General features: G+C 37.4%; 1 protein-coding gene across 1 annotated transcript in view; it reads right to left on the minus strand.

Moving 5' to 3' along the window:
- Positions 1-12,115, minus strand: part of DNAH7 (dynein axonemal heavy chain 7) — a 380,869-nt gene that overhangs the window by 230,701 nt on the left and 138,053 nt on the right. The window contains exons 18-19 of the mRNA XM_055290080.2: positions 10,397-10,621; positions 8,131-8,277 (exon numbers count right to left, since the gene is read on the minus strand). Coding sequence (XP_055146055.1) covers positions 8,131-8,277; positions 10,397-10,621 — 372 coding nt within the window. The remainder of the gene's footprint in view (positions 1-8,130; positions 8,278-10,396; positions 10,622-12,115) is intronic.

Raw genomic sequence — 12,115 nt, forward strand, 5'->3', positions numbered from 1 at the left:
TTAATATACACAGCATTGTGTTAGGTACTGTGGAAAATAGAAAAAAAAGTATTATATTGCAAAATACTAACTCCAAGGAGTTAGTAATCCAGCTCAGGAGAAAATATATACATAGGTGAAAATTTAACTAATTTTTCAATAATAATAATATAAAGCAATAGAAAAGACATCTCAGAGAAATAACTATTTAAGTGAATAAAATATACTATAAAATGCTAACACTCAGAGTTGAGAGAGAGCGCTGAAATACCGCAGTCACAGATGCTTCTGTAAAGAAAATGAAGCTCGAGTTCAGTCTTGAACACATCCCTCTTGGTTTAGTTGTGAAATATGTGAGGACATGGACAGTTGGGAAGAGAACTGAAAAGTGTTACATTAGCTAAATACATCGGTTATGAGGTTACTTAAAATTTCAGTGGCCTCAGTTTTTAAAAAATATTTGTGGGTACACAGAAGTAGGTGTATATACTTACAGTGTACATGAGATACTTTGATAGAGGTATACAATGCCTAATAATCACATGTTAAATGGGGTATCCATCCCCTCAAACATTTATCTTTCGTGTTATAAACAATTCAATTATACACTTTTGGTTTTTTGTTTTTGAGACATAGTCTCACTCTGTCACCCTGACTGGAGTGCAGTGGCAAGATCTTGGTTCACTGCAGCCTCGACTTCGTGGGCTCAAATTATCCTCCCACCTCAGCCTCCCAAGTAGCTGGGGCTGTAGGCACGTGCCACCATGCCTGGCTAATTTTTGTAATGGTTTCACCATGTTGCTCAGGCTGGTCTCAAATTCCTTGGCTCAAGTGATCTGCCTGCCTTGGCCTCCCAAAGTGCTGGGATTAGAGGTGTAAGCCACTGCGCCTGGCCCTGTTTTGGTTATTTTTAAATGTGCAATTAAATTATTATTGACAAATACTAGATCTTATTTATTCTTACTATTTTTTGTACTCACTCAACATTCCCACTTACCCCCTACCCCACCACTACCCTTCCCAGCTTTTGGTAACCATCCTTCTACTCTGTATCTCCATGAGTTCAATTGTTTTACTTTTTAGCTCACACAAGTTAAGTGGGAACATGCAAAGTTTGTCTTTCTGTGCCTGGCTTATTTCACTTAATATAATGACTTCCAGGTCCATTAATGTTGTTGCAAATGACAGAATCTCGTTGTTATGGCTGAACCGTACTCCATTGTGTACAGATACCACGTTTTCTTTTATCCATTCATCTCTTGTTGCACACTTAGGCTTCCAAATCTTGGCTACTGTGAACAGTGCTGCAACAATCATGGGAGTGCAGATATCTCTTTGATATCTTGATTTCCTTTCTTTGTGGTATATACTTAGCAGCGGGATTGCTGGATGATATGGTAGCTCTAGTTTTAGTTTTTTAAGGAAGCTGCAAACTGTTCTCCATAGTGGTTGTACTAACTTACCTTCCCACCAACAGTGTGTGAGAGTTTCCTTTTCTCTACATCTTTGACAGCAGTTATTGACTGTTTTTTGAATAAAAGCCATTTTAACTGAAGTGCGATGGTATCTCATTGTAGTTTTGATTTGCATGTCTCTGATGACCAACGATGTTGAGCACCTTTCCAAATGTCTATTTGCCATTTGTATGTCTTCTTTTGTGAAATGTCTCTTCAGATCTTTTGCCTATTTTAAATTCAGGTTATTAGAGATTTTCCAACAGAGTTGTATGATCTCCTTATGTATTCCAGTTATTAATCCCTCATCAGATGAGTAGTTTGCAAATATTTTCTCCCACGCTCTGGGTTGTCTTTTCATGTTGTTGATTGTTTCCTTTGTTGTGCAGAAGTTTTTAACTGGATGTGATCCCATTTGTCCACTTTTGCTTTGTTTGCCTGTGCTTGTGGGGTATTACTCAAGAAATTTTTGCCCAGTCCAAATTCCTGGAGAGTTCCTTCAATGTTTCCTTGTAGTACTTTCATAGTTTGAAGTCTTAGATTGAAGTCTTTAATCCATTTTGATTTGATTTTTTATATGGTGAGAGACAGGGGTCTAGTTTCATTCTTCTGTATATGAATATCCAGTTTTCCCAGTATCATTTGTTGAAGAGATTGTCTTTTTCCCAAAGTATGTTCTTGGCATTTTTCCCTAAAATTGAGTTTACTGTAGATTTATGAATTTGTTTCTGCGCTCTCCATTCTGTTCCATCGGTCTATGTGTCTGTTTTTCAGCAAACCATGCTGTTTTGGTTACTAATGCTCTGAATTCTAATTTGAAACTAGGTAGTGTGATTCCACCAGTTTTGTTCTTTTTGCTCAAGATAGCTTTGGCTATTCTAAGTTTTTTGTAGTTCCATAAAAATTGTAGAACTGTGGGGATGGGCAGGAGACAAAAAAAATTTAGGATTGTTTTTTCTATTTCTGTGAGGAATCTCATAGGCATTTTGATAGGGATTAAATTGAATGTGAAGATTGCTTTGGGTAGTATGAACATTTTAACAATATTGATTATTCAAATCCATGAACATGGAATATACCTTTTTATGTGTCACCTTCAATTTCTTTCATCAATATTTTATACTTTTCATTGTAGAGATCTGTGGCTTCTTTGGCTAAATTAATTCTTAGGTATTTAATTTCGAGACTATTGTAAATGGGATTACTTTCTTGATTTTTTTCAGATTGTCCACCTTTGGCATACATAAATGCCACTGATTTTTGTATGTCAATTTTGTATCCTGTAACTTTACTGAATTTATCAGTTCTAATAGTTTTTTTTTTTTTTTTTGGAGGAGTCTTTATGTTTTTCCAACTACAAGATCATATTGGCTGGGCGCAGTGGCTCACGCCTGTAATCCCAGCACTTTGGGAGGCCAAGGCAGGCGGATCACGAGGTCAGCAGTTCGAGCCCAGCCTGGCCAACATGGTAACACCCCATCTCTACTAAAAATACAAAAAAAAAAGTTACCCAGGCATGGTGGTACGCACCTGTAGTCCTAGCTACTAGAGAGGCTGAGGCAGAAGAATCGCTTGAACTCATGAGGCAGAGGTTGCAGTGAGCGGAGGTCATGCCACTGCACTCCAGCCTGGATGACAGAGTGAGACTCCGTCTCAAAAAAAAAAAAAAAAAAAAAGATCATATCATCTACAAACAAGGAAAATATGACTTCTTCCTTTTCAGTTTGGATGCCCTTTATTTCTTTCTCTCATTGGACTGCTGTAGCTAGAACTTCCAGCACTATGTTGACTCACAGTGGTGAAAGTGGGCATCCTTGATGTGTTCCACATTTTAGATAAAAGGCTTTCAGTTTTTCCCCATTCAGTATAATACTAGCTGTGGGTCTGTCTCTTATGGCTTTTATTACGTTGAGGTATGTTCCTTCAATAGCCAGTTTTATGAGGGTTTTCATCATGAAGTGATGTTGAATTTTATTAAATGCTTTTTCAGCACCAATTGAAATGATCATATTATTTTTGTCCTTCATTCTCTTTATATGATGCATCAAATTGATTGATATGTTTATGTTGAACCATCCTTACATCCCAGGGATAAATTACACTTGATCATGATGAATGATGTTTTTAATGCATTGTTGAATTCAGTTTGCTAGTATTTTGTTGAGGATTTTTGCCTCAATGTTCATTAGGGATATTGGCCTAAAGTTTTCTTTTTTTTGATGTGTCTTTGTCTAGTTTTTGTATCAAGGTAATACTAACCTCCTAGAATAAATCTGGAAGTATTCTCTCCTCCTATATTTTTCAGAATAGTTTGAGTAGGATTCGCATTAGTTCTTTTGTAAATGTTGGCTAGAATTTAGCAGTGAAGCCATTGGGTCCTGGGTTTTTCTTTACTGGGAGATTTTTTATTATGCATTCAATCTTGTTACTTGTTGTTGGTCTGTTCAGGTTTTGGATTGCTGTCTGGTTCAATCCTGGTACTTTGTGTGTATCTACAAATTTAAGCATTTCCTCTAGATTTTCCTATTTATTGGCATACAGTTGCTCACAGTAGCCACTATTGATCCTTAGAATTTCTACAGAATTAGTTGTAATGTCTCCTTTTTCATTTCTGATTTTACTCATTTGGGTCTTCTTTTTTTCTTAGGTAGTCTAGTTAAAGGTCTATCAATTTTATTTTTTAAAAAACCAACTTTTCTTATCATTAATTTTTATTGTTTTCTTCATTGTAATTTTTTAAATTTCTGCACTGATGTTTATTATTTCTTTTCTCTACTGATTTTGAGTTTGGTTTACTCTTGCTTTTCCAGTTCCTTAAGGCACATAATTAGTTTTTTTTGTTTGTTTGTTTTGTTTTGTTTTTTTGGTGTAGGCACTTATAGCTATAAATTTCCCCCTTAGCACTGCTTTCACTAGATACCACATGTTTTGGTATGTTGTGTTTCCATTATCATTTGTTTCAAGAAATTTTTCAATTTCTTCTTAATTTTTTCATTGACCCCACTGCTCATTCAGGAGCATATTACTTAATTCCTATGTGTTTGTATAGTTTCCAAAATTCTTCTTATTAATTTCTAGTTTTATTCCACTGTGGTCAGAGAAGATGCTTGATATCATTTCCTTTTTTTTAATGTTTTAAACCTTGTTTTGTGACCTAACATATGGTCTATCCTTGAGGATTATCCATATGCTGAGGAGAAGAATTCGCATTCTGCAGCTGTTGGAAGAAATGTTCTGTAAATATTTATTATGTTCATTTGGTCTACAGCATAGATTAAATCTGATGTTTCTTCGTTGGTTTTCTGTCAGGGACATCTGTCCAGTGCCAAAAGTGAGGTGTTTAAGTGTCCAGCTATTATTGTATTGAGGTCTGTTTCTCTCTTTAACTCTAATATTATTTGCTTTATATATCTGGGCATTCCAGTGTTTGTTGCATATAAATTGTAATTGTCATATCCTCTTGCTGAATTGACCCTTGTATCATTATATAATGACTTTGTGTCTTCTCACAGTTGTTGCCTTGAAGTCTATTTTGCCTGATACAAGCATAGCTACCCCTGGTAATTTTTTGTTCCCATTGGCATGGAATATATTTTTTCAACCTTTTATTTTCAGTCTACATGTGACTTTATAGGTAAAGTGTGTTTCTTGAAGGCAACAGACCAATGGGTCTTGCTTTTTTAAAATCCATTTATTCATGCTATATATTTTGATTAGAGAAGTTGGTCCATTTACATTCAATATTATTATTGATAAGTAAGGAGTTACTTCTGCCATTTTGTTTTATGTTTTCTGGTTGTTTTGTGGGCTTCTCTTGCTTTCCTTCCTTCCTGTCTTCCTTTTAGTGAAGGTGATTTTCTCTGGTGGTATGTTTTAACTTCTTGCTTTTCATTTTTTGTGTATCTGTTGTATATAGATTTATGTTAGATTACCGTGAAGCTTGAAAATAATATCTTATAATCCATGATTTTAAACTGAAGACAACACTGATTGCATAAACAAGCAAAAAGAAAACTAACTAAAAAATCTACACTTTGACTTCATCCTCCTGCTTTTTAACTTTGTTTCTCTTTATATCTTTTCGTACTGTTTATGTCTTGAAAAGTAGTTGTATTTATTATTTTTGATGGGCTCATTGTTTAGTCTTTCTACTTAAGACATGCATAGTTTACATACCACAATTAAACAGTATTATAATAGTCTGTTTTTCTGTGTGCTTATTATTACCAATGAGTTTTGTGCCTTCACATAATTTATTATTGCTCATCCTGTTTTTTCAGATTTGAAAACTATGGCATTTCCTGTAGGATAGGTCTGGTGTTGATGAAATCTTTCAGCTTTTGTTTGGGAAAGTCTCTCTTGCTAGTTCATGTTTGAAGGATATTTTCATGAGATATACTATTCTAGGGTACAAGTTTTTTCTTTCAGCACTTTAAATATGTCATGCCATTATCCTGGCCTGTAAGGTCCCCACTGAAAAGCCTGCAGTCAGACGTGTTGGAGCTCCATTGTTGCTATTTGTTTCTTTTCTCTTGCTGCTTTTAGGTTCCTTTATTTTTGACTTTGGAAGTTTGATTATTAAATGCCTTGAGGTAGTCTTCTTTGGGTTAAATTTGCTTGGTGTTCTGTAACCTTGTACTTGAATATTGGCATCTTTCTCCAGGTTTGGTGCTCTATTCTACTAAGCTTGAACCCAAACCACAAGACAAAATCCTTCCCACCCTTCCCTCCTCTTTCTACAAGTAGAAGAGCCTCTCCTGCTGCTGCCACCACTGGCCCATGGGCAGTTCTGCCAGGCCACTGTCAATGTTCATTTAAGGCCCAAGCACTCTTCAGTTAGCTTGTGGTGAATACTGCCAGGCCTGGGACTCACCCTTCAGGGCAGTGGGCTCCCCTCTGGCCTATGGCATGTCCAGAAATACTGTCTAAGAGCCTAGGCCTGGACTTGGAGGCCCCAAGGTCCCACCTGGTTCTCTATCCTAGTGTGGCTGAGATGGTACCCAAAGCCAGCATGTATCAGAGTCTTACCTAAGGCCTATAGCATACTACCTGGATATCACTATTGGTTATTCAGGGCCTAGGGGCTCTTTAGTCAGCAGGTGATGAATCCTGCCAGGATTGTGTCCTTCCCTTCAAGGCAGTGGGTTCTCTTCCAGCCCAGGGTATGCCTACATATGTCGTCTGGGAGATAAGGCCTGAAATGGGGGCCTCACAACCCTGCAGGTTGCCCTGCCCTACTGTGGCTGAGCTAGTATCCAAGATGCAAGACAAAGCTGTCTTTTCTCTTCTCCCTACTCTCCTCAGGCAGAAGGAAGGAGTCACCTTCACTGGTGTGAGCCACACTGCTTGGGGTTGGGAGAGGCATGGCATAAGCACTTCCTCAGCCACCAAGCATGGTGTCTCTTAGGTCACATGTTAACCCAGTTCACCAGCTCTAAGCCCAGGACAGCATTAGGGCTTGCATAAGAATTGCAGTCCTTGTAACCTAGACTGTCTTTTAAATTCCAGAGCACTTTAGCCCACAGTGGCACGGCCTGCTGAGAAATTCAAGTTCTCACCACTGGGATGGGTGCTTCCCTGCTGGCCATGTCTGGTCCAAATGGTCTCTGTGTGGGTAGGTGCCAGCTGAGGTCAGAACAGTTTTGCTTTCTGCTGCAACAGGGCAGCACTAAGTTCAATGCAAAGTCCCCCAGTCACTAAGCTGTCGCTCCCCGACGTGTACAGATTCTCTCTCTGCACCACATGGGTGCTACTGGGGAATGGGGAGGGGTAACATCAGCGTTTCGAGACTGTTTTTCCTGTTTTCAATGCTTTTTTCAGTGATATGAAGTTAAAACCAGGTAATGTGATTGCTCACCTGATTTTTGGTTCTTATGAAGGTGCTTTTCTGTGTGCTGATAATTGTTAAAACTTGGTTTCCTGTGGGTGGTGGGGGGAGCAATCAGTGGAGGCTTCTATTCAGCCATCTTGTTCCACCTCAGTGGCCTTGGTTTAAAATAACCACAGAGTTTTTATTTTCTCCACGTGTGTTGACATATTTGTGATTATTATAAAACAATTACCTGAACTGGTAAGATATTAAGATCTTTCAGTGTAAGAAAAATGATAGAGCATCATAGTTAATCATATGTTTTCATTCTCCTTTTCATATAAAATACAATTAAACTCTGTAAATATCTTATGTGGCAAAGGGTATGGCTCTTTTTCCTCCAGCTTCCTCTAATGAAAAAGCTGATTTCTGAAACAGTAGTATTGGGAACAAAATTGCTTGGTGAGAGAAAATAATGGAACTTATTTTAAAACACGACCACTAAATCTAAGCTGTCCTCTATGAAGATAGAAGAACTAAACAGTAACCAGGTACTATCATTTGCCTGCTTCTGCTCAAAACTATGGACTCCCAACTATCATAGCAGAACTATGATACAAATAATTAAATGATGCAAAGTTTAAAAAGAAGACTGAGATATAACTCTATCTTTAACATAGAAAATAATGTATCACTACCAATAGAAAACAGCAATACTGCTACTCCGTGAAGCATGTCTATAAAATCTATTTGTGTCATTCTATTACCCTCTAATTAAATGTGGTTACTATTTTATTTGAATCTATTTCTTAAAGGTGAATAACTAAAACGAATTCAATGCTTTTTCAATTGAACTAATTCATCTTTTTAAGAATTTTTGAATTATACCTTATCTGCAGCTAAATCCAACTTTCCATTCAGTATTTGAGCCTTTTTTAGGTACCGCTGAACATCCTGAAGATCTCCAAATGAATAAAATTCTTCTGATTGTTTAGCATAACTCTCCAATTCCTCCACAAACCGTTCACACCGTAACTAATAAAAACAATTGTTGTTAATATTCTTAAAAGTTAAAACCCCTTGGTGTCAAAAAATTTTTATTATATTTTGTCACTGGTAAAACATAAAAGGATGATCTGGAAAATGACTGAGATCTAAAATATGCAGAATTGTAAAATTTTAAATTAATGGATTTAGATTCCTCTAACTCACAGATTAGAAAAAGTCAACTCTGTATTATCTATGTAAGAAGTTCTAGCTAATAAAATGAATAAAAATGTTAGACAATGGTGATCTTTAATATGCTAAAGAATTTATGCAAACAAATAATTTATCAGCATTTGAAAAATCTCTTAATAATCAAGAATGGGACTAAAAGAAAATTTTTACCTATGCTATTTTTATAAACAACAGAAAAAAACGGAATTTCTTTAATTGTGCTCTGATATCATTTCAATCAGCAATACTAAAGCAAGATATTCCAAGGTTATTTTTCTTGTCCAATGGGCTCTCTTCACAAGAAACATGTAAGGTAAATAAATCCAGATTTAAACACTTAAAAACTATATTGTTCTAATATAAGATAGGTCTGTATGTTTCAAGTAAAAAAGCCTTATTACATAATTGGTATTGGTAAGGCATTCCAAATTAAATGGCTCTAAAAAAATAGCTCAATAAAATCTTCAAAAAATTTAGGTTATTCAAAAATAGATTTTCTATTTTATAGATTATCTAGGCTGATTTCTGTCCTCCTTTCTCTAGTTTCCTGGCAAACTTATTGCTCTAGCCCAGTAGGGGAGGGAAAATGAGAGGAAAAGTTCATCGACAGTGTGTGTAGTTTGTGGAACAGCATACTTTAAAACATAGCATAAATAATTCTGGGCCACTTAGCAATTTTCCAAGAGTCTATTATATTGAAACTTAAACATCTAATATTTACTACTCAAGATGTTTTCTGCAGTTTTTAAAAAAATTTGATATAGCCTTAATGTAAAACAAAAATACAAACTACAGTTTAAAATGAATAGTCTTTTTAAGCCTATGAATTATTCTCCAAACAACATATTTTTCCAATTAACTATATTTGCTATAAGTGTAATAGAAAGAGAGCATGGCTTGCTGTTAAAGGACATCTGTACTGGCTGACCTAGAACAAGTCTCTTAATCTTTGGGAAACTTACTCTTCCATCTGTAAAATGAGACTGTAAATATTAAGTCATTTACTAAGACAGTAGCTATGGAATGCTCACAGCATTTCAGTGTGTCAGTCACTGTGCTGGGAAGTGGATATAAATGGAGAAAGGTAACAATGAAACAGCCCTGCTCTCAAGGAGCTGATGATCCCATCAGGAGGCAGACTTACAAATACTAACACAATGATCAGATAATTGTCCAGTGGAGATGTGGTCAAAGTGAGAGCACAGGAAAGAACAAGCAGCACTGAGGTCTGCTGAGAGGGCTTCTCTGAAAAATGAATAGAGCGTGCTAGATGAACAGGCACATGTGGGGCGGGGGTGTGCTCAGAGTGATGGGGAGAATGTGCAGGAGACAAGAAGCATAAGAGAGCAGACACCTAGAAGTTGACAGGGTTACTGAAAAGTCACGAGTGAGGAGTGGGGAGAAGTAGGCAATGAGGCTGGACAGTGAAATGGGCAAATCATAAATCATCTTATATGGAATAATGCCCCCTCCCCCCCAAGAAAAAAGCTGGAGTTATTGAATGTTAGTGACGATTCTGAGCACAATGCTCAGGAGAGTGAGCAATTATGAGGTATGAAAGCACATTTCATCAAGGGAACTTTGATATTCAAACAATTTTTAAAAACTGAAAATAGTAATATAAATTATGTAAGATAAATGCTATTTTTATTAACTATCATCTGTGCACGACATATTCCATTTTTTTCACATTACCTTGAAAAATCAAGAAATGACTGCATATTCATCAGTATACTACTGACTCTTTAATCATCCAATAAGCATTATAAAAGATCCAATATATTACTGTCTCCCACTAACATTTATAGTGAGATTATAACATAGTATGAGAAAGCTAAAAAAGTATGCACTCAAATAAAATAATTGACAATGCTACATAAAAAGATAAAAATAAAACATTTCCAGAAAATGAAAATAAAATATCTAAGATGCCAACCTTTAGACCTTCTTGATATTGTTCTATTTTCTCTTTAATGATTTTCCTGTGTTCTTCAAAAATTTCTCCCATCCTTCCATACCGCTGGAAAACACTATTATTTAGCCTAATGTCTGCTGGAGAAAAGTTGACATACTCGATGAGGAAGGCGAGGCAGTTTTTGGAATCCACTAATCTCTTTTCTAGTTCAATCATATCAGTTACCTCCACTTTCTGAATGTAAGCCTGTGGGAAAACAAAAATTATAGGTGACATTTTAACGAACAGCTCGTGTCACAAAACAGCCTGCGGAAATACATTGCATAACTATGCACAGACTTATTAGAAGTCAACACTTTTGATTCAAAATCAGGGACTACAGCATAGTTTCCTTCTCATCCCTCCCAAACATCTCACTAAAATGACAACAACAAAAAAAGAAAGAAAATGCTTAACAACACGTGGAAAACGAGGGAGGAGTGCTGTGCATTCACAGAAGATAGATATGAACCAGACACTATCTGAGTGACGACTTACTCTTTCAGAATAACATTTTATGGGCACCTACTATGGGCCTGACACTGTGCCAGGTGCTGGCAATACAGTGTGACGAAAGACAGACATGGGCTCTGCCCTCCCTGAGTTTGCAGTCTAGCTGGGGAGTCTGTTTTTACCCAAATAACCACCAGAACAAACGTAAAACTTCAAGCTTGCAACAGAGACAACTTCTGCACAGGCACACTGCTCAGAGCATATCATAAGGATGTGAAGTAGTGAGAGGTGGAGGGTAGTTCCCATATCTTGGAGAAGCACAAATACAAGGAAATGAGGGAATGAAACAAGTGGAGAGGGCTGCATGTGGAGGGAACATGGGCCCAGTGGCAAGAAGGAGCAAGGGTAAGGGGCTGAGGGGCCAGCAGCGCTGCAGCAGAGTGGTAGGGCAGCAGACAGATGGCTTTGTTTCATTTATCCCAGGACCAAATACTCAAGGACAACCAACATTTCTTTGTTAGTTCCAGTCCCCCTGGTACCAATACTTCTGGACTACCATTCAAGGTAATAGGAGCTCCTTTGTGTCATGGAATGAAATTCTTGTTTTATGGGTATTGGGCATGTGGGAATGTGATAACCTAAACATGGATGCACTTTCACTTTACTCTGAATTCCATTTTTTCCTCTTTCCCTGAACTGCTTTGACCTATAAAGTATTTTTTTGTTTGTTTGTTTGTTTTTTGAGATGGAGTCTCACTCTGTCACCCAGGCTGGAGTGCGGTGGTGCGATCTTGGCTGACTGCAACCTCAGCCTCCCCTGTTCAAGCGATTCTCCTGCCTCAGCCTCCCAAGTAGTTGGGCTTCAGGCATGTGCTAGGTTGTTTTTTGTTTGTTTGCTTGCTTGTTTGTTTTATATTTTTAGTAGAGATGGGGTTTCACCATGTTGGACAGGCTGATCTCGAACTCCTAATCTCAGGTGATTCACCCACCTCAGCCTCCCCAAATGCTGGAATTACAGGCGTGACACACCATGGCTGATCCTTCCTTTGTATTTTTAAGAAAATATTAAAAATCGGCTGGGCGTGGTGGCTCGTGCCTGTAACCCTAGCCTTTTGCGAGGTCTAGGCAGGCAGATCACCTGAGGTCAGGAGTTCAAAACATGGTGAAACCCCGTCTCTACTAAAAATACAAAAATAATTGGCCGGGTGTGGTGGCGGGCACCAGTAATCCAGCTACTTAGGAGGCTAA

The sequence above is a fragment of the Symphalangus syndactylus genome, chromosome 8 (assembly GCF_028878055.3).
Source record: "Symphalangus syndactylus isolate Jambi chromosome 8, NHGRI_mSymSyn1-v2.1_pri, whole genome shotgun sequence".
Lineage (NCBI taxonomy): Eukaryota > Metazoa > Chordata > Mammalia > Primates > Hylobatidae > Symphalangus > Symphalangus syndactylus.